Source organism: Euprymna scolopes, chromosome 21 (assembly GCF_053919585.1).
Source record: "Euprymna scolopes isolate OS-2025 chromosome 21, ASM5391958v1, whole genome shotgun sequence".
Classification (NCBI taxonomy): domain Eukaryota; kingdom Metazoa; phylum Mollusca; class Cephalopoda; order Sepiida; family Sepiolidae; genus Euprymna; species Euprymna scolopes.
In genome coordinates, this window is record NC_136502.1 from 37,639,847 (window position 1) to 37,663,733 (window position 23,887).

The 23,887-nt window shown below is 35.5% G+C and overlaps 1 protein-coding gene across 9 annotated transcripts in view; it reads left to right on the forward strand.

Annotated features, from left to right (window-relative positions):
* LOC145242123 (uncharacterized) overlaps positions 1-23,887 on the forward strand; it is a 178,044-nt gene that overhangs the window by 109,406 nt on the left and 44,751 nt on the right. For all 9 annotated transcript variants that reach the window (XM_080105039.1, XM_080105040.1, XM_080105044.1 and 6 more), the window contains 5 exons: positions 4,358-4,493; positions 7,148-8,163; positions 14,745-15,602; positions 18,002-19,336; positions 23,156-23,879. In XM_080105039.1, coding sequence (XP_079961165.1) covers positions 4,358-4,493; positions 7,148-8,163; positions 14,745-15,602; positions 18,002-19,336; positions 23,156-23,879 — 4,069 coding nt within the window. The remainder of the gene's footprint in view (positions 1-4,357; positions 4,494-7,147; positions 8,164-14,744; positions 15,603-18,001; positions 19,337-23,155; positions 23,880-23,887) is intronic.

Below are 23,887 nucleotides of genomic sequence, written 5' to 3' on the forward strand. Positions count from 1 at the left end.
TCCTGCCGGCACTTGTGGAAAAGGTGTGTTCCCAGTTCCGGACCTGTATCGAGGTGGTGATTGAGGCTGAAGGTGGCTACATTGAATAGATGTCAGCTCTACTACATAATCAAGTTACCTGAATTGATTTTTTCAATAAAAGTTTTAAAATGAATCTACAGTGTTATTCTCTTCAAAGGGATAATTTTATCTATCCACCCTGTAATCTTCTATGATATAAATCTCACCTATCTGTTTAAATGTACGTATGTATGTATGTTTGTATGTCTGTCTAACACTTTTGACAGAGGCGACGGATTTTCACGAGATCGGTATCGTTTTGAAGCCCGACCCTTCGGGCGACAAATATCGAAAGATTGGCTAAAAACATTAATTCCTCCACCCTCAACTGGGCACTTTTCTATATGGAGGGGTTGCATTTTTCACCGATATTTTCAAAAGTCATCCCCTCTTTTCGATTGGCTAGCCTTAATTTAAATATTTGTCACTTCCGGTTTGGTGATGGACGCAACAGCAAAGATGTCACTTTTTTTTTTTTTCACGTTCTTTTCCTTTTTCAGGTTTGAGCCTGCCTGCCTACTACCACTTTTTTTGCTCCCCCCCCAAACACCCGGGCAATGCCAGGCACTCATGCTAGTATGCTAATATATATCATATTTGTGCATTATTACTTGCTAACATATTTAAAAAAAACGAGATTGTCCAATCAAGAAAGGTAGTGATTAATCTGATGCCACTGGTCAAAATATTTTGATATTATCTATTTTCAAATGAATTGTTCCAAAATCAAATCACTGGCTAAAACAGTACAATTTTGAATAAATACATTTCAAAAAGTAAAATTCGTTTTATGATTTGAAAAATATTAAGCTAACAATTATTTTTGTGAAAGACAGAATATTTATTGTTTGAAAAAGAATTAAATTTCTACACTTTTAAATAAGCAAGAGACGTATTATTTGTTTTCTTCGGATTACTGTTCTCATCTTGAGTGTTATTTTCGCAACATTTTAGTCGATGTAACTGCCAACCTTCTTCAGCTGCATCTTGTCAAACTCGGGAATCTGGATGAAATTTTGAACAGAACCCTTTATTTATTTCACAGGGTAGCATGTCCTTGTTCCATCAGCCATGACTGGATAGAAGTCCTAAGTAATTCGCAATTGTATTTTTCAGTCAACCACACTGAGAATTGAACCTTCAATCTTCAGGTTCAATTTTCTCCCATGAAATAATGAGTTCTATTTGAAATTTTGTCTAGATTCCTGAGTTTGACAAAAACATTTCGTGAGTTTGACAAGATAAATCTGAAGAAGAACAGCGGTTACATCGACCAAACCATTGTGAAAATGACACTCAGATGAGAACAGTTGTGTGTAGAATCCAAACAATATTAATAACCAATCGTTATCTCAAAAATTCCGAAACATTAAGAAGAGAGAGAGATATTCATTTTATTTATTTAAACAATATTAAAATGACAATGAGAATTATTTTTATGGAAAAAGAAAGTGTTTTTCAGTTTCTTTTCTTTTTTTAATAATCTTAACCCTGACAGATCTTTATTTCCAAAGCGATAGTGTTACTAACAGTAAATATATATTAATAAAGAAATTGTGTTTTAACAAAATAAATTCATATACAAAGAAAGGAGTTGTCAACTTTAAGAAAAACACTATAAAAAATAGGAAAACAACAAATGTAACAAAAGTATAAGTCCTCTGATCTTGAGCGCATGGTACAGTGGGGGAAGAGGTGGCTGGTTACTTTTAATGCATCTAAAACCAAGCTCCTATCGTTACATCATCAATGCTCTGATTTCCATCTGGCCTCAATTGAAATGGCTCTCGTCTTGGGGAGGCTCCATGATTTGACAAGCTTCTGGGTTTGACCTTTACTCCTGATCTGAAATGGAACATGCACATCAAGTCTGTTGCCAAGGTCGCTGAGAAAATGGTGGGATCCTTCTACTGCTCTAGAAGATATTTCACTACTGATGCAATTCTCTATCTATATAAAACCAAAGTACGTCCAAGGATGGAGTACTGCTGCCACATCTGGGCAGGAGCTTGACAGAGTACAAAATAGACTTCGTGGCTTTGTGGGCGATGCCCTTTTCTCTTCCCTTCAACCTCTCTCCCACAGAAGAGACGTTGCGAACATGTCTTTATTTTATCGTTATTTCCTTGGCAAGTGCTTTATCGTTATTTCCTTGGCAATCTTTTACAAAAACACCCGTCTAGCTGAAACCACTGTCAGTAATTTTCCCCACTCTTTATCTGTGCCTAAATCAAAACGTAGATTCCATGAACAAAGTTTCTTTCTTAGAAGTGCATGCCTGTGGAACTCTGACTACAACTTTGATGTCTTCAAGTCCAACATAAACAAATTCCTGATCAACCGCCCCCTTAAGTAAGACCCTTTATCAAATCTCCAATACTAACGATTACTACGATACTATCCCATTGATTACTGTACACACAATAACTCTTATTCACGAGTGGCTTCCGGGCCTTGATAAGTGGTGACCACCATTTAAAAAAAAAAAAAAAAAAGTCAAATCTTGCTAGTTGTCTGGTGATGTATTATTGTAAAAGAGCACATATGAGCACATGTGAGAAAATGAGCAGCAGCCGAAGGATAGCTGGCTAGCGAAAATATTAGCAACAGCAGCCATTAAAGCACGCATGCAAATTAGCAAGTGTGCATGAGCTTGCATCACAAGAAAAGGAGAGAAAAATAAACCATGTGGTTGAGGGGAGAAACAAGTTCTATTACGGGGAAGATGGACATGTAAATACAAGGGCTAGAAAGCACTCGCTAGTGCCAGCGTGAGGTGGCAAGGAGAGAGACTTTTAAAAAGCGTGTGTGTGTGTGTGCGGAAAGAATTTTGAAAGATAATAAAATGCGTTGTTTTGGAAGAACCACAAATAAATGTTTTTGATTTGCACAAAAAAAAAAAATGCAGTCGGATTTTTATTTCTTTCCCTTTGTTTGTTTGTTCCTGTGACGATACCCATGTTACATTATGACACTGATTTCAATTTCTACTAATGCAACAATTTGATTGGATAGTCATATTAATAGAAATTAACTGAAAGATTTATTAGGTTGGATGGAATTTGTAATTGATCCTGACTTTCTTTCTAACTAATCATATAACCAACCATATACTAAAAACTATTTTATTTCATTCTTATTTGAGTACTTTTCCGGTAGCATAATATCGGAAAAGTGCTCAAATGAGAATGAAATAGAAAGCCGAATTGGCCTTGCCTATGGAGCTTTCGGTAAACTGACGAAGTGCGTCTTCAATAATAAACACCTTTCAATAAAAACTAAACTCATCGTATACCATGCAACGGGTGTGAGACCTGGACTATATACCAAAGTGATCTCATTAAACTCAAAAAATTCCACCAACAAAAACTTTGAGCTATACTGAACATCAAATGGTATGACTATGTAACCAACACAAGCGTTCTTGAGAGAGCATACAGCTGCAGTATTGAGGCAACCACCATGAGGCACAGACTCCGTTGGTTGGGGCATATCCTCAGAATGGATGAAAACAAGCTCCCTCGACAAACCCTGTACTTGGAGCTAGCCACAGGAAAAAGACCTATTGGCCGCCCTCTATTGCGATATAAGGACCAACTCAAATCCACTCTAAAAAACACCGGATTCGATCTTCACATCTGGGAAACAACATCTTAAGATCGGTGCCTGTGTCGCCAATCCATCATACACGATACCAAAGGATATGAAGCAGAAAGAAGACTGGTGGAGATCAAGAGGCAGGCAAGAAAAAATCGTGCTGAACAACAATGCCCTCTGCCAAGCATTGCTTGCCTTCTCTGCCCATGCATATTCCATGCTCAGATTGGTCTGAGAAGCCATCTGCAATCCAAACACTGAGGGAAGAGGAAACTGAAATTCTCGGATACAAGAAATAAGCTGACGATGACTAAAAACTAAAATGAAATCGATTGGAATATCCTCTGTTTGTACTAAACATGGACTGATTAATTTTTGTAATTGACTGGCTATTCAGAATGAAATATTGATTTTGTAGGAAAAAATATATCAATGACAAAATTCAAGAAATAGCTTGGCTTAATTTTATATATTAGATAAGAATGACACTTTTTGTCAGTCTCATTTTTCTACTATTTGTTCATTTTTTTTTTTTTAATAATAGAACTAATTTGATAAAACATTCAATTTAAATTAAAAAAATATTTTGTGATCCCATTCAGTAAGGTGACTGCAGTGCAATTTGCTCCCCTCGATCTCTGCAAGCAATATCTCATAATAATCCAATCATCCATTGATTTATGTCTGTTTCTCTTTTCAGAAACCGCTGATGAATCAAAGACCAAGGAAGTTCCCAAAGTTCCTCCTAGACCTCCACCCCCAAAGCGATGTCCTCCTCCTGTGCCTGCAAAGCAACCTGTGGCACACAAGCCACCAGAAGTGGACAAAAAGAAAAAGTAAGTTTGTTTGTTTCTTTTTTTGTTGTCACGATATGACATTAATTGAGCCAGTACAGGACTTTTATTTTATGCTTCAAAGAAATAGTTTAAAATAAAACAGATTAGTTGCATCATTGCCATGATTATGTTTTGACTTTTTTTACCTCTGAATTTATCACGTCCATTAAGAAGACTACCTTCTTTTGAAATGATTCGACCTTCGTCTCCGTTTTTTCTTATCATACAACTTAATCATCTTTTGTTCCAATTAGTTTTTTACATTCAGTGGGGCGATTTCCATGAAAATAAAATGTGACCGGAAGGAGTATCTTTTTTTTAATTTGGGAAGATGGTGACGAAGGAACATATATTACACTACCCCTCCAAGGAGCATGTAATGCCTAGGATGAAGAAATCATAACAGCGACTGCACTACTTCTTCCCACTGTAAAAAGTGAAGAAGGTAATGCCTGGAAGGATGGCCCCATAACAACACAATTAGTACCCTATATATACTATATTACTTCCCCTCCCCCATGAATAGAGCATTGGGTATTAGTCTAATTATAGTGAATTGAGTGAAAAGATAGTAATAGAAGAGTTTCCGCCTCAAACAGACAGGTATCAAATCTCCATTGGTAATAGATGTTAAATAAAAATGAGGATTTATTTAAAGAAAGTGAGCCTAAAATTTTACTGGTTGCATATGCATGTAGGAAGTATTGTTGTCGCATTTGGGCTGATGCATCTGCTACTAGTCTCTCGCTCCTAGGCAGGGTTCAAAAGAGAGTAGCCAACCTGATAGGTCCTGAACTGTCATCTAAGCTGCATTATATGATGGTGGTCGTAAAATGCAAAATAATATTTGTAAAATGTTTATAAAAATGAAAAAAAAACCCAAAAAAACGAAAATGATAATTCCAGAATGGACTGAAGTCTTTTCGTAAATATATATATATATAGTCATCCATATACAGTACTTTTCGCTGTATCACAGCTCATCAGTGTGGCTAGACTACAACTACCTCAAGCCAGATTTGAAACACTACTGCCTTGGTGACACTCTGCGCTCCTAATCATTATGCTATTCGCTAAGATAGGTATGTAAATTGACAATGTTCAAACATTATCTAAATGCCTAAGCTCCATTTGTTTACACAAAGAGCATTGCTTAAGTCAGGTTTGAAGCTATATATATATATATATATATATATATATATATATATATATATATATATATATATATATAACAAGGATGTAAGGAACTATGGATATTCCTACTCCCTATCCAGGATCCCACAGAGTGTTAGGAAATGATTCATAAAAAAAAAGGAAAAAAACTATGAAAGTAAAAAAAACAAGCCATGATAATAGTTAGAAATAATTTACCAAAGCACACAAAGGCAGTAGGATGAATACTCAGAAGTTGGATGGGTAGTCAGTTGAGAGTGGCCAAGAAAGACTAAAGATCTGGACATAGGATTTCCAATCCTGAAGTCGACATATTTAGAAATTAGAAATTTTGAGTTAGTTTGAGACAGTTTTTAGTTTGGACAGTTGACTACAGTTTTTGCTCAGAGGAGATCAACAACCTTTAGCGAATGAGAGGATGAACTGATCAATTGACTGGCAAAGATGTCTCAACAAACAGCTATCAATAGACAACTTCTTCAGGTCCTTTATCACACACACTCAGACTACAATTGATCTATATACATTGTCGGAGTTTGTGCTTTACCTTATGAGTTGGGCGGGTAGTCTAGTGGTTAACAACATGGACTGATGACCTGATTGTCCCAAGTTTGAATCCAGTTCGTTCCACAAAAATCACTTTCGTGTAGGATGTTGGGAACATTGACATGATCTCTCTTGTAATCCTTGATGTTTTTGTAGAAAGAATTCTAACTATAAAAATATTGGCAAAACCAATGCCAAGAATAGAATTTTCGAATTCACACAATGATGATCTTGTGAGTTTCTATTTTACCTTATTAGTTTGTTGCTTTATTTTTTTATAATTGTAAACCAGTGTTCGTGCACTTGTTGATCGCCAAAAGCACATGACCAGAAGAAGAGATGAAGTTGAATAGAAAACTATGACAAACAGCATTTGGGTTGGTGATTGTTACGAGGGATGGCATGGTTTTATGACCCAATAAACTAAACCAAATTCCATCTATTTTATCGATTGCGCAATTGCAGACTCTTTATTCATAAAATATGTGAAAGAAAATAATCTGCAAATGATTTGTATGCAAGACAATCTATTAAATATTCAAAAATACTAAGAACCTCAAATATTTAAAAAAAAAAACTTTTATCAAAACAGTCAACATTAAATAATCCAAAAGGGTTGATATGCCGTCAAACAGAATCAATCAATCAATAGCTGAGGTATCAACCAATATTTAATAGTATCTTTTCCTGAAAAATGTGAAAAGCTTGAACACATAATTAATTTACGGACAAATTAAAATATCATATTTAAGTGTATTTTATGCCTGAGCAAAGCCGGGCACGTCCCCCCCCCTGCTAGTTACCACTATTTATTTATCTCAAAGAATGCAGAAAAAAAATAGAGATCCCAGAAAAAATTGGCAAAAACAAATGTAAGCTGTTATTTGTCTAAATTTCGATATTTGTTAAAATATTTCTTCATCTTCTGTTTGCAGAAAACCGGAGATTACAATCGTGAATGCCCGTCCTATGAGCGAGATATGTTTCCGTGATCAGAAACCAGAGGTTCCGGTACCGCCCCGTCCTCAGAAGCTAAAAGTCAAGGGTGAGGTGTCATCTAACCCAAATCTCACCTGCGATAACTCTGCACTTGCTACAGAACCTTCAAGTAAAACACAGCCCCCAGCATCGATCATTCGTTGCAAATCGTCAACCTTACCCCCAGAGCGACCTCGTTTACCCCCTGCAATAGTTACCAAAAAAATACCCCCACGACGTCCCTCCCCACCAAAATTGCCATTGCCTGTATCAACTGAGAATTCTTCTACCCACAAAACCCCTACGTGTGATCAGTTGGAAAATGTACAGCCTCCTTCTGAACCAACAGACTTTTCATCGAATTTGCTGAATCAGCAGTCAAGTTCGACAAGCAAATTAGTAACGCCACCAAAACCAAGACCTCGCACATACTTTGACGTTTCAGCAAAACCCCCTAAACCGGTCATAGTTCAGCGCTCAGTATCTGCATACAAGCCAACCAAAAATGGGATTGCTCCTCGACCGCTACCTCGGAAAGGTGTACCTTCCGCCAGTATAGACCCGGACGTTTCAGAAAAGCCTATCGATGAAATTATTCCACCTCCTAAACCCAGCAGGCATCAAAGTTTTCGTAGCTCCTTCTCACCTACCTACCCTGTCACTTGTCCTTACTCATCCTTTTTCCCCTCGCAGTCTCAGGAACCATCGTCGGAACTTCCCCCAGTCACTCCGCCTTTGTCCTCATTTTCCACCACTGGTGAGCAAGTCACGGATGCAATCACATCCGTCACTGAAGAAGCCCCACCTGCCGACACAACAAACATCCTTTCGTCAGAAACACCTGAGTCTTTCAATGTAGAAAATGAATCCCCAAGCACAGATGAAACAGTTCTATGCCCGCTTCCTCCCAAGAAGAACTCTTTAGTAATTTCGCAATCTTCCATCAAATGTTCCTCTAAGGAGGTTTCTCCAGGTAACAAATTCTTTTCTCTTTTTTAACCTATAGAAAAGTACCTGCAGTAGACATGTCAAATTTTATTTTATTTTATAAAAGCAAAAATACTGGATGAATTTACATAAATTTCGGTGTACAACTTTTTTTTTTAAAACCTAACAGGTATATGCAAAAAAAGCTTGGTGCTTATTTAGACTTGCACATAATCTAATATATAAATCTCACCTGTCTGCTTAGAATTGCATGCCTATGGAATTGTCTTCCGTTTTCCTGCTTTCCTGCTGACTACAATATGGTTGTCTTCAAGTCTAATGTAAACAAGTTTTTGATGAGCCGTTCCATATAAGTTAACATTTTACTGAATTTCCATTACTAATGATTACTATATTGTCCAATTGTCTACTGAACACGGTTTAACCCTTATCCTCGCGTGGCCTCTTGGCCTTGATAAGTGATGATGCCTATGTAAAAAAAAAAAAAAAAAGAAGAAAGTTTTTATATAGACTGATGTGGTTCTTGGTTCATTTGACTGTGTCTTACTCTGTCGGATATATATTCGAGAGTCAAAAGAATGAAAAGAATATTCTGTTCTCACAGCCCTACTCATCACAAAAAGATGTCATATTTCAAAAATCATGTGAATTAATCAAATAATTTTTTTTTAAATGAGGAAATCAAATTTTATGATTAAGTGAGGAGGGGGCTGGGAGGCGCAATGTTTTTTGAATGTGCTAAAATTCAAAGACTGACAACACCATTCTTTTCTCCAGTAAAGTACCTGCACTATAAAAGACACAAAAATCTAGCATTGGGGCAATTAATCAGAATCGGGAAGTGGAAAAATCACGACTTTTGGGAGTATTGGAATTAGTATATGAATCGAAAAAAGTTGCGCCTTTTTTCCGATACCAAAAACGATTCCTTTAATTATCTTTTTATTCGATTTTTTTAAAAACAAAATTTTCCCCTGCTGGTATTAATAATGAAATAATAAATATTTGTTGACTTTAAACTACCAGTAAAACTAAAATATACAGATGCCCCCCCCCCACTCGCAAGTGTCTTTTTTACATTTGAAAAACTCTATGCACATTTATCATGTGTTTTTACAGTACTCGGAGGAAAAAATAACAACCTTATAGTTAAATAGAGATTTATAAGGAATCGGAATTGGTAATTGTATCGGAATTGGGAAAAATATTGGAATCGCCCCATCACTAAAACATATTAATGTTTTTAACTTTGAATGTAGAGCAAACATATAACTGAATGTATCGGTTTGTCTGGAAAGTTCCGAATGTTGTATTTTTACTGTGTTTGAAAGACTGACGACACAGATATCTGAAAATATAACTATATATCTTTGTTGTCCGTCGGTGATGAATGGATGGTTGTTAGAAGGAATATTCATGCACAGGAAGTCAATGGGTTGATTCTTTCCGGCCCAAATCGCCAACCATCCATTTGTTTTTTTTTTTAATAGAAATTGCTCTAGACAAAGCATAAAGTCACTTAATGTAAGAAGCTATATATGAAAAAAAAAACAACAACAACAACAAAAAAACAACAACAACAACAACAACAAAAAAAACAACTAGAGTGTGAGATGGATAGGTTCTGGCCCAGAAAACAGCAATTCATACCCATTTGTCAGAAACATTGCTCATGGAATGTGAGGACTAAAGGACAAAATAAGGGAAGCAAGAGTTATGAAGCTGCCGAAAGTAAATGTTAGGTCCACTTTTTACTCTATTTGTTATTATCATATAACCATTTGTAATCACTTCAACCTCCCCCCCCCCCGGGATATTATTATCACTGTATTCACACTCTAAGGGTGTCTTACCGGTGATGGTCATTTTGATGAATTGACCTGACTTTGGTGTGACTTGATTACACCTGTGAATACTTCTTCTGTGAAAATGACCTTTCAAACATCCAACATTTAACTTATTCTTTGATAATTGATCATGTTTGTTGTTTCTTCCCATGGTGTCAGTTTCATTATTTTTATTCAAATGACCTTTTGGCAAATCTGATACTTATCTTATGTTATTTCTTGCATCACGCTGCCAACTGCACCTTTGTGAAAAATGATTTCTTGATATACACATCCTGGATATTTAACACAAATATTTTTTTTTTTTTGTAGGATGAAAATAAAAGTAGTTTATTTGTAATTCATAAAGGACTTTTTTGAAATTTCTTATATTTCTGTCAACTTCCGTATTATGATTTTCTGGACAACTTCAATTCCATCTCATTCTAGGATTTTTTGTACAATATATGATACTAACCTGGGCTCTCGGCGTTCCCGGGTGTTTGGAGGGGTGTGTTGAGAAAAAAGAAAATTGGCAGTAGGCAGGAAGGCTCAAACCCATACCGCGAAGGAGGAAAAGAATGTGAAAAAAAATGTGATCTCTTTGCCGTTGCATCTATCGCCAAACCAGAAGTGGTGAAAGTTTAAATTAAGATTAGTGAATCGAAAAGAGGGGATGACTTTAAAAAATATTGGCGAAAAAATGTACTCCCTCCTTGTAGAAAAGTGCTAAGTTGAAGGCGAAGGTATTAATGCTTTGGGGCAATTTTTCGATATTTGTCGCCCGAAGGGTCATGCTTCAAAACAATATGATCTCGTGAAAATCTGTCATCTCTGTCGAAAGTTTGAGGCAGACATACAAACATACATACATACATTTAAACAGACAGATGAGATTTATATTATAGATGATTTTTAAGCCTCTTGACTTGAACCTATTTTGTTTAGATTTTATAAAGTGGAATAGTGTGAGGACTTCTATTCCCAGACGGATGTTCATTTCTTGCATGAAACAAAATAGAAATTTGGAGAATGTGTTTGATTAATTCATTCCTATTTCAGTCATGTAAATTATGTAGAGTCGAAAGAACACACAAAACGCCAACTCTTGGTATTTGTGCAAGGATATTATTTTCTTCCTTTCCTCCTCTTCACTAACAACAGGGAAGACGTTCACTCTTAATATCAGCAGTAGTAGTTCTTCCTTCTTATTTTTACTGACAACAAAGACGTTCAGGTGTTTCTTTGTTATTAAAGTGAAATTTAAAATTGAAATATTGAATTCCAAGTAATACTAATGATATCTACTTAATATTGAATTCCAAGTAAAACTAATGATATCTACTTAATGGTCATGTCACAGTAATGAACATATCTAAAAATTACAAAACATGATCAGGTAGAAAATTAATTATTAATGAAATCAAAGACAGTGAAAATTTAATTTTGCTAAATAGATTTAAGATTTTTAAAAGTTTTCAGTAAGTACGAGAGGTGTGCAATAAGTAATGCTCTTGACCCACTTCCAGTTGTCTGATCTAGCTGAAATTATGCATGCGCACTGATTTATATCTCTACAGGTTATGTGGCAAATTACAGCTCTGAACTAATTGTGGTTTTTATTTTACAGGTGTTTGAACTGAGTCAGGTGTGAAATGGAGCCTGTTGAATGTCGAGCAATGATCCAGTTTTTGTACTTGAAAGGACGCACACCACAAGAGACTTTTGATGAAATGAAAGAAACTGATGGTGATAATGCCCCATCATATGACCTTGTAAAACGCTGGTATTGTGAATTCAAACATGGCCAGAAGTCTGTGGAAACAGCTCCCAGACCTGGTCGCCCCCTTCTGCCATTGATGAGGCATCTGTCCGTCAAGTTGAGGCTGCCATTTTGGAAGATCGGCGCATTACTATTCGCCAAATAGCCCAATATGTCAAGATTAGTACAGGGTATGTGGAAACTATCATTCATGACCATTTGCATATGCATAAGGTGTCTGCCAGATGGATTCTCAGGTTGCTCACACCATTCCAGAAGCGAGAATGCGTTGAGTGCTCGAGGATGAATTTGGAGATGTGCCAAGAAGATGAGTCAAAGTTTTTCAAAAGACTGATTACACAGGATGAAACCTGGGTCCATCACTATGATCCAGAGACCAAAGCCCAGTCAATGCAGTGGAAGCACTTGGACTCACTACCTCCAAAGAAGGCAAAGGTGCAGCCCTCCACTGGCAAGGTCATGCTCAGTCTTCTGGGACCAGGACGGAGTAGTGATGACAGGTTTCCTGGCAAAGGGTACCACAATTACAGGAGCCTATTATGCTTCACTTCTGAGAAAATTAAGGGAAGCTTTCAAAATCAAGAAGCAGGGCAAGATCAGCAAAGGTACCCTCCTCCTGCAGGACAATGCTCCGATCCACAACTCGCATGTCGCCAGATCAGAAGCAGGGGCCTGTGGTTATGAAATCCTCTCCCATCGTCCCTACTTTCCTGACCTTGCACCCTCTGACTTTCACCTCTCCCCAGCCATGAAGTTGTTTTTGAAAGGAAAGTGTTTCCCAGATGATGCAGCCTTGATTTCTGCAGTCACGTCGTGGTTGGAGGACCAACCTCGGGTGTTCTACAAAAATGGTCTCTAGAACTGCATCAAACAATGAGAGAAATACATAACATATTTTTTTTTTTTTTTAGTAAAACTCAGTTTAGTAGATCCCACTGGTTTTGAAATTCAATATTTCTATTTTCGAATTTTGCTCTAATAAGAAAGAAGCACTGTAAATACAAAAAAAGTAATATGATGCTATGAACATAATTAAAAAGTATATCACCATTCAACGCCGAGTAACATCAGATCTTCCTGCTAGTTAAACATATCCAAGTACATATATATATATATGTGTGGTATATAAATATTTGTTCCTTTAGATATTCCCATTCATTGGTTTTATTTGAAATTTAATATTTTGATTTTTGAATGTCGCTCTGATACTGAAGAAACACCAATGTTTGCTCTTATTATTATAAGTAATAGTAGTTCTTTCTTCTCTTTACGGACGACAGTTCAAAAACAAGAAATAAACTGAGACCCATTCAAAACTCACTTGGATGATACGATGTTGAAAAATGAACTGATCTTTGAGCAAAAATCCCACTCCTTTTATTCAACCATTCTGGATTGCCATCAGCATCTACTTTGCATAATCAAAACAGTTTTCAAAGACAGTTAGTGAAAATTAAATTTTGCTAAATTGGTTTTCAGAAAGTAATTACTTCCCTTGTTACAATTCAAAATCTCCGGTTTATTTTTTGTTAGTAAAACTCTGTTTAGTACATACCATTGGTTTTGTTTGAAATTCAATATTTTGATTTTCGAATTTTGCTCTAATAAAAAAAAAAAGCACCGTAAAAACAAAGAAACATGATGGTATGAGCATACTTAAAAAAGTATATTGCCATTCGACCCCGAGTAACATCAAATCTTCCTGCTAGTTTACATAATCAAAACTGTCACCTCATGTGCCCATGTGCAGCCACCATTTCCTTACATGCAAATGCCATGCCAGTCATAGTCACTTACTATGCATAGTCAAAACCCGTACCCTAAAATCAAATGGTTCCAGTTTTGTGCCCGCATATAGCCAGCATTTCCTTGCAACAGATGCATGGTGATCATGGTCGCTTATCTCTCAGTCTTTCCGTACTATCACAACAGAATTGTACTTAAAGATAAGTGCAGAAAGTTGAATCGGAGTGACAGCTTTTGGAGAAAAGGAATAACAACTATGTATCAAGTGAATAGTGTTACTTAGGCAAGCAATAAAGATAGATAGAGAAAGTAAAAAGTAAAAATGCAGAAAGACGGTTTGCGAATACATGCATTTGTGAAACTCATGTGAAGGAATTCTTTCTTATCTTTACTGACAACAAAGACGTTCACCCTTCATATTAGAAGCAGTAGTTTTTTCTTCTCTTCATTGACAACAGCTCAAAAACAAGGGATAAACAGACATCCATCCAAAGCAGATACAGATGATATGGCTTTAAAAAAATGAACTGATTTTTGAACAAAAATCTTACTCCTTTTATTCAGCCATTCTAGATTGCCAACAAAATCAAAACCCTCACCTCAAAATCCAAAAGTTCCAGGTTTATACCTGTGTGCAGCCACCATTTCTTTGCAGCAGATGCCACTTATCCTTAATACCATCACCATTTTTTGCTGGCCAAGGAGGTAGGAAGTCACGTAAACATCTTAACAGACATGTTTCTTTTTCTAATACTTCCATCATTCTATCCGTTTTACCTTACGCCAGTATTTGTTACAAAAATACTTATTGGTCCGGGACAATAACTGTAATTATTCAAAACAGATGCAAACATTGAAAAATGAACTGATTTTCAAGCAAAAATTTCACCCCTTTTATTTAATTATTATGCCAACAGCATCTACTTTGCATAATCAAAACCTTTACCTCAAAATCAAATGGTTCCAGGCTTGTGCTTATGATCAGTCAGCATTTTCTTGCAACGGGCGCATGCCAATCGTAGCCGCTTCTTTGATATAGACTTTTCCCTTGGTTGACAGTGGTAATGATAAAAGGTTCCTGAATTTACGCCATCCACTCTTAGCTGTTGCAATTACACTTGCATCAGGTTTTCTGTGTTCGGAGCATTAATGTTTTCCAAAGAAATAAATCCATATTTTATAATTATGAAACGTCATCATCATGTAATTTATAAACATAGCAAAGTATAATTTTAAAATTTATTTTTGTAGTTCCTTCTCCTCGGGTGAAGCACTCATCAAAGCCAGACACACCAGCATCAACACCGACTGATCCGATCTCCAATGTGATTAGCACATCAACGTCGACACCTGCAGGTTCAAATCCAGTCCCAGTTGTCAGTGAGGAGCTGAAGGATTTTGCACCGCCTTCCGAGACAGAAATTCTTGTCCGACCAGCAACAGTCAAACCTACTATAATCAGAGCTAGTAAATCCATCGAAAGCTTACAAGAACCGAAGCTGACAGCTGATTCTGCAGAGAAGCAAGCCATCAACCTACCAGAATCTTCTGGGAAACCACCCTTGGAGAATACAATCCAGAACCTCGATCGTAAGGACCCAGAGACGAAAAAAAAGGTCCCTCCTCCGATTCCCAAAAAGAATCCCATATCTGCCAATATCTGTGATAGAAATGTTTCCAACAGCAACAGCAACAAGAGCGCTATGCAGCCACCGATTCCAAGTAAGCCTCTGAAACCCTGTCCACCCGCAGTAGCCCAAATGCCGGTGAAAAATAAACCTAAATCACCAGAAGCTAAACCGAAACAGCTGGAAGCTAAACAGAGTCAGCCAACAAAACAGCCAGAAGTGAAGCCAAGTCCACCTGAAGCAAAAGCAGATGACGGGGTTAGCAGCAGCAGTAGCAGCATCAGTAGTGGTGGTGGTGGTGGTGGTGGTGGTGGTAACTTGATCAAGAATTTGATTTTCTCCAAGAAATCTGGTAGTCCAGCGTCATCTTCTACAGATCTGAAAAAGCCTTCATCTGCCAAATCTCGTAAGGCTGCAGACATGTTGCAGACCACGAAGGATTACACAAGACGATTTACTCAATCGCTTGGATTCACTTCAGGTGAGTGTGATGAGTAGAGCTAGGACAGCAGAATATTCTTTTCATTGTTTTGACTTTGTATCCGTTAATATCTTACATGCTTTTATATAGAGTGATATGGTTCTCGGTTGATTAACTGTATCTAACTGTGTAGAATATATACTTGAGAGTTAAAACAATGATAAGAATATTCTGTTGTCATAGCCCTAGTGAGGAGTTCTCATTTGTTTGTGTATTATATGATATATCACTGAATCCCATTTATTACACGATAGGCAAATGCCTTTACTGATTATGTGGATAATCCTAACCACCAAATATGAGGAAATTAAATCAATTTATTTTCTCGATTTTCATCAGAGTTATTCCCCTTGATCAGACAAAAACCAAATAAGTGAGACAGTTTTTTTTTTTATGTCATAACAAATGTTTTTATTGCTCAATTAAATACATTCACAAATAAATAAATCTCGTACTTCAGCAGTTGACACACAGCCCCATTCCATTTTTATGCCAGTCAGCCATTTGTTAGGTCCTTTCTGCTTTCACTATCTACAGTGCATTAGTTAAATAACTTTTGTTTACGTCATTCTATCTCATCTCTGAACTCAACAGCTGATCTATTCACAACTTCCCTCTTTATGTTTCTGAATTTTTTAGATGAGGATAGATAATTTGTATTATTTGGACTACTGTTCTAATCTCGATTGTTATTCCCACAATGTTTTAGTCAATGTAAAGTGCTTGTCTGAGCTCCAATCTATGGTCCTTCGTTGCCTGATTTTCACAAAAAAATAACTCTAGATGAAACCACTAAACCACTATCAATAATTTCCCCACACTCTTTATCTGTGCCTAAACCTAAACGTAGATTACTGTCCCATTGACTACTGTACACTCATTAACCCTTATCCTCGAGTGGCCTCTGGGCCTTGATAAATGGGGACTCCTTTGTAAAAAACAAAAACAAAAAAAACTGTTGAGTCATTAATCAAGATCTTCTGGAATTTAGTAAAAGTTATAGAAATGGTGGGGCCAGTCATGAAATCATTACCATCACTTTCTTTAGAAGGGAGGGAAGTAGTGTAGTATCTGTTTTGTTGTCTTGAGGACATCTTCTCAGGCATTTTCTTATCCTTTTTATTATTAGTAAAATTAATATGCTATCTCTTCTGTGCTAAGGAGACCATCATCCTAGAAAATATAATCACCTTCAATTATTTTTTAGAGGGGTGGGTAGTGTAGTGTCTGTTTTGTTGGCATAAACCAGCATCCCAGGTATTATCTCCTCCTCTTTTTTGGTATCTTTTTTTTGTGGTCATGAGATTATCCTTTCTGGTAGATAAATTGTCATTTCTCTTCATTTCTTAATTAGAACTGTACTTTTGGCAATGCTGTGAACCCTCCTTTAGGTTTTGTTACAATATAATGTTTTATCTCTTTGAACTATTTTAATTATTAACATAATTTCTCCTCATACAATTGTGAAAGCGGGTGGAGGGAACTGAAGTCAAGAATATCATTATTTTCTTCTATTCAGCGTTGCCCAGGAGCAATAAATATGAGAATACTGTATTACATTTAAAAGGGATAACTCTAATATTCTAATAAAATTTTTTGAGCCCATGAAAGCAAGAGAGAGGAATGGGTTGAGTGAAGGATAAAGCAAGGGTTACGGAGAAGAATGGTAAATGGAGAATAGAGAAAGATACAGAGACAATTGGAGAGAGAGGGAGAAATAGAAATTTTAATATAAAGATGTTGCACATAATTTCACGTCTATTTAATTTTATATGGTCCCCCCCCCCAAGCAACTCTGGTTACTCCTTCTAGTTTAATATATAATGGGCAAACATCTGGGTGTATGTGTGTATGCATGTGAAGGTAAAAGTCAAAAACTACAAAAAAAAACTTGCAAAGTTGGTATTATCTTGACCGGCATTGCACCAGATGTATAATATCTAAAATTTAAAAACTATCCAGTCTTTGAGGGCCAAGCTTCATCGGGGATAGGGTGAGAGTGGGTGGGTCCAAGACCATGTATTATATAAACAAAGGCCGAATGACTTTATATTATTTTTAAATTTTTTTAAATGAGAATAGGAAAGAGGAGTGGAGTAGAGGGATGTGGGTAAAAACATGGAAGAGGGAAAGAGAGATTGAGATAAGTAGAGCAATAGAAGTTTTAATATAAAGATGTTACACACCCTTTTTAATTTCTATTATTTTTATAACCCCAGGCAATGCCGGGTAGCCCTGCTAGTAATTTATATATGAAAAATTAAATTACTAATATAATTCTATATTTTATCATACTTCTTACGAAATTCGTTTCGATTTCAGCTTTTTTTTTTTTTTTTTTTTTCCATTATCTTCTTTTATCCATGCAAACTTAAAAAATGTATTTTTTTTTCTTTCAGCTGAAGAACCAACCACAGTATGGTATACAGACCAGGCCGAGGATGAACCTGAAGAAAAATCAAGTTTCTCCAGTAAGAAACATGAGAATCCGCCCATCTGGTATATAGATGAAGATCCCGAAGATGAAGAACCCAGTGTCAAAAAGGCACCCGTGGATGCTGATGAGACAACGAAACCCGAAGAAACATCAGCAGCCTCAAAAGATAACCCACAACAGGAAGTGGACTTCATCTTGAGCCAGTCAACTGGAGAAGCGGAATTACAAAGCCCGACGGAAATAAGCGCTTTTCAGAAGTACCACAGCTACATGAAGCGGACGATAGAAGAGGCCGTAGGTATCCAGTTGCGACAAAGTTCTTCATCATTGATCGACGAAAGCATAAACGAAGAAAAGGAAGGGCCGGAGCCAGTTGTTATGAAGCCGCAACCAGTAAAACCTCCAGTCCCAGACCCGCCTAAAAAACGACCCTCTATTCCACCGAAGGTTGAAATCCATCCTAAACCGAGTGCTCCTCCACGGGTCAATTCAAATGTATCTGCTGTACCTCCAAAAAGACCACCTGCTCCCCCATCAAAAATTCAGAAGTCCTCTGCTGTACGCCCCCCACCTCCGAGGCCGAAACCGATGGTATCCGTAAAGCCAATTGTAACAGACAATCAGAACACTGCTAACGACCCTAAATCCAAGTTTGAAGAGCGGTCGCCCAGTATTGAAAATCTGATTGTAAAATTTGAAGAGGAATTATGCAAGAAATCGGTACCGCCACCACGGCCGGCTCCACCTACCAATCGACCAAAGGTGGCAAAGAAAACTGACAGTCAAGATCCGAAATTGTCAACTGCAATTAAGAAGACAGTTTCGTCTGCAGACTCCAACAGGAAAACAAATAGGTCAACGAATGCGACAGACGAGAGTAACATTCGATCAGATGAGAATGAGAACCTGTCAGTTAATGCAGCCGAGGAGGTGCGTAAAAATAAAGCAGCAACCGAGAAAAGTGCAACGTCCAATTCGACAGCAGATAGTTTGGTGGACGAAAACGCAAATGAGGAGGCAGACAATGAGCCAGGAAAGAGGAAAGAAGCAAACTCTGTTTCAAATGTTAACGTAGAGTTAAGGACAGAGAAAACATCTGCGACTGAGGTGAAGAAAGCTTTACACCACAAGGTGGGATACTCTGACAGTTTCAATCAACGTTGCAAGAGTCTCATGGATGATTTGAAGATCCATTTCGATACCGAGGAGGCGAAAGACTTGACAGATGAAAAAATTAAGAAAGAGGTTGCACCAGGACGTGAGTCACTGGATCAAATTGATTCAAGCTCAGATGAAGGTTAGAAATTATTTTGTTTTACTTTGCTTCTTCATGCATTTTTCTTCAACGGCAGTTTCAAAATCCCCATGAGGCAGTATAATTCTTGCCCAGAATTCCTTGTATATTAAAAAACAAAAATAAAGAAAAATCTGTATGATGTATGTACCCATGACAAAACGAAAATATCATATTCCAAAACTCACGTAAATTGATCAAATAGTTTTATTTTTAAATAAGAAAATCAAATTTTATGAGTAACAGTAGTAACTTGTTTGCCATTTTGAAAACAATCTAAAAAAAATCTACAAATGGAGATAACTCAATAATTCAAACTTGCGATATCTATGTTGTAAATTCCCATAAATTGCTCCAAAATGATTTTCTTTATAAAAATAAAACTACTTGATCAATTTACGTAATTTTTGGAATATGATATTTTTTATTTCATCAAGGGTATGTACATCATGCAGATTATTTTTATTTTTGTTTTTTGATATAGGGAGAATTCTGGACAAGAACTGCTAGTATTGTTTACTCTGTGAATCTGACTTTTAGAGATTTTTATGAACAACATAATGTGACAAGAATAGAAAAAAAAATGAAAAATTTTAAAGGTTTATTTATTTATGTGTGTATATATTCCAATAAAACTTTTGAACAGATGCACCAAATTGAAAAATTCTTTTTTTCCCTGAAAGGTCTGAGTCTCTAGATTGTCCTTATCTATATATGGTTTGTAACAAACAATGCCGCGTCACACAAAAAGATTGTAAATAAGAGTTTTGGGGCCGTTTCGTGACTTTGTTGAAAAAGTTACCTGCCCATGTAAACGGAATTTAGCACTGTCTGTATACAGTCGTGGTAACATCTTTCGGCATACGGACACTGGATAACGCGTCTGACTATGGATCAGAAGATTCCAGGTTCGAATCCTGGCAAGTTCGTAATAATTTTAACCATCATTTTATCCAACGTTTACTCATTATCCTTACCCTTAGTTAGGGCATTTTTGTTTTTTAGTGATTTTGTTTTGTGCATATGGGAATTTCCTATACTCCAAGTTCACAGGATAAGTGTTGATGGTAAGACAATATTGAGTGTACTTGATGTTGTGTTTGATTTTGCGTTGTGTATGCCAATGTGGCGCAGCCGCTAGTTCTAAATAAAATTCATAAATTCAACCATATTTGGTACAAATAGACTTCAGTCTATATTTAACGTAAAATACAATGCACACTATTTTCATAGAAGTGGAAATAAACTCATATTTGCTGTGTGTTATTGATTTTTCTGTCCAAAGAATTAATGTTTTTGCACTATCCAGAAAAATACCAGCTTTATCAAAATATATTTCTCATTCTGTGTAATGTCCACAGGCCCTGCTAGTTTCAAATAATGTGCCAATTAGTAAAATTAAATCAAAAAGAAATAAGGAAAGAAAGGAAACATCTCAAAGTGGAAAGTTAATTTTTCTTAAAAGGGAAATGGATTCCATATTGTTCATTGTACCTATTTACTATGCCTCCCCACGGGACAGAGTTAGACACCAGGGTCGTTTTTTAACGTGGAGAAAAGGTATAAAAATAAAAATTGTCTCAGTCGTGAAGGATTTCTCCTCCACCGAAAGAGAACAAGAAATAGAAGTGCAGCATCTGAAGATTGTTCATTGTAAATGTGTTTTTTTTTTTTTCAAAACGTCTGATGATAGGCTGTTCTTGTGAAAATTTTCCAGGGTTTGAATTTGTCAAATGGTCTTGAAACAATTGTAATGAACGATGAAATACACTATTTGTTGCTATCAATCCATTCTTTGATGTCTTGATTTTGGTAAAACACACACATATATATATATATATATATATATATATATATATGTATAAAGAGGTATATATGGTTAAAAATAAGGATAAAGAGTACTCAATACATTAGTAAAGCCAAATATGTTTTTATTATTACAACCTTAAGTTAATACACTGAGATTGTAAGAATAAAGAACATATATAATTAATTTAGAGAGCTTACAACTTATAACCTTTGTGATTTTTTTTTTGAAGAGCTCATTTTTTTCTTTTTTCTTTAGCGTCAGATGGTTCAGGGTCACCTGATGAAGTCTCATTGACTGAAATAGATGACTGTAACTGTTTACCTCTTAATAAATAATATATATATATATATATATATATATATATATATATATATATATATATATATATACAAAGATTTTTATGGGTACATAATTTTATAACACTTTTAAAGAACACCGAACATAGTGTCATAATTAATTGTTGAGGGTTTAGGGTTTTTTTTTTTTTTTTTTTGTTTTATAGTTTAAACATAAACCATGAAAAAGAAACTTTCGAAAAGACCAAAATGCACTTCTAAAGTATATTTCTCCTAAGCATAAATTAGATAAAGAGGATAAATAAGGGGTGGGACAGAAAAAAAAAGAAGCCTTATCAAGACGTTTTCCAGCCAACCCTTTTCAAGATTAATGTTGGCAGCGGGGGAGAAAACATTGTTTAAAAACGTGGTCAAAAGACCATAAATTAATAACGAGAGTAAAAAAAAAATTGTATAGGGAATAGGAGAAAAAAAAAGAGAAACAATCTCAGCGAATACCTATATGTTCTCTTTGCTTACAGAGATGGTTGGCGCAAATTAATGTACACAACCTCGAGAATTTTTAAGTGAATTCTCGAGTGCGCTCTGTGTAAAACCGAGAAAGTTTCATCTGTGTATCCGTCAGTGCAATATATATATATATATATATATATATATATATATATCTGCTTCCCTTACCTCCAGTCTCACAAGCAATCTTTTTACATAGGTTAAAACAACATACCTAACAGAATCAAATGTTTAAGAGAAGAGGGAAAGCAAATAGCAAGTTAGACAACTTCACTGTCTGAAATGGATTTAGAAAGAAATCATTCGCTCTATTTCCATAATGAGACATTTTCTTATTTTTCTTCTCTTCCTTATACCGATTGATACATTTTTTTTCTTTTTTAAAGCTTTCGAGTTTCACAAAAATGGTGGATATAAAGGATATTCAGCATTAGTTCAAAGTGAATTATTTTATGCTTAAAGACATAATTGGTAATGTTTTTTGTCAATTAAAAACAATGCGTAAATACATTCATCGTAGTTACTTACTCTTTCATGCCCTTTGTTTTTTCCATGAAAGTGGTAGAAACTAGATAAAGATGGAAATATATTCCCAACCAAAGAGCGGGAATAAACTAGTATCTTACAATTACTTTGATTCATGTCAAGAATTCATCCTAAATTGAAAAAACGAAAATAAAGAAAAATCTGTATGATGTACAAACCCATGACAAAATGAAAACATCATGTTCCAAATATTATGTTAATCGATCAAGTAGTTTGAGTGAGACGTTTTAAATAAGAAAATCACATTTTATGAGTAACCAAAGAGCGACTGTCTTATCCACCGTTTTGAAAACAATCTAAAAACAAATAACAAAGAAAAGCTCAACAATAATTCAAACTTGCAAGATTTATGTTGTAATATCTATGAATTTCTATCAATCACTCCAAAATTAATTTCTTTTTAAAAATAAAATTACTTGATTAATTTACATAATTTTTGGAATATGGTATATTTTTTTTTATCATGAGTATGTACGTCATACAGATTTTTCTTTATTTTTTTGTTTTTAAATATAGAGGGAATACTGGACAAGAATCGTTACTTTTAATAGTAAAAAATCCTTACAATTTTCTTTACTTCACAAAAAGAATTAATGATAAAATTTGTTTTGTTACTTTTTATATTTATTGTGAATTTTTATTTTCTTTCTTTTACTTCAGAAAGCGAAGAAAAGGAATTATTGGATGTTGAACGCGTAAATTCTGAGGAAAAAGAACTGGATGAAAAATTTGATCTTTCAAGTTCTGAGGAAAGAGAATTAGATAAAAAAGTTAATCTTCCAAATTCCGAAGAGAAAAAAGTTGTTGAAGAAATTGATCTTTCAAGTTCTGAAGAGAAAAAAGATAATGAAAAAGTTGATCTTTCCAATTTAGAAGAGAAAAAAGTTGTTCAAAAAATTGATCTTTCAAATTCCGAAGACAAAAAAGTTGTTGAAAAAATTGATATTTTAAATTCTGAAGAGAAAAAAGTTGTTGAAAAAATTGATCTTTCAAGTTCTGAAGAGAAAAAAGATAACGAAAAAACTGATCTTTCCAATTCTGAAGAGAAAAAAATGAGTGACAAAATTGAAATCATTGTTCCTTCACGTTCCGAAGAAAAAGACTTGAATGAAAAAATTGATCTCCCAAGTTCTGAAAAGAAAAATACGAATGAAAAAGTTGATCATCCAAGTTCCCAGGAAAAAGAATCAAATGAAAAAATTGATCTTTCAGTTTCTGAAGAAAGAGAATTGGAGAAACAAATTGATTGTCCAATTTCTGAAGAAAAAATATTGAATGAAAAAGTTGCTGCCTCAAGTACTGAAGAGAAATCAAGTGATGAACCATCCATTGAGCCTCTTACAGTGGAAGTGTCAGAAAAAACTTCTCAAGAAAACTCAATAAGGTTTTTAA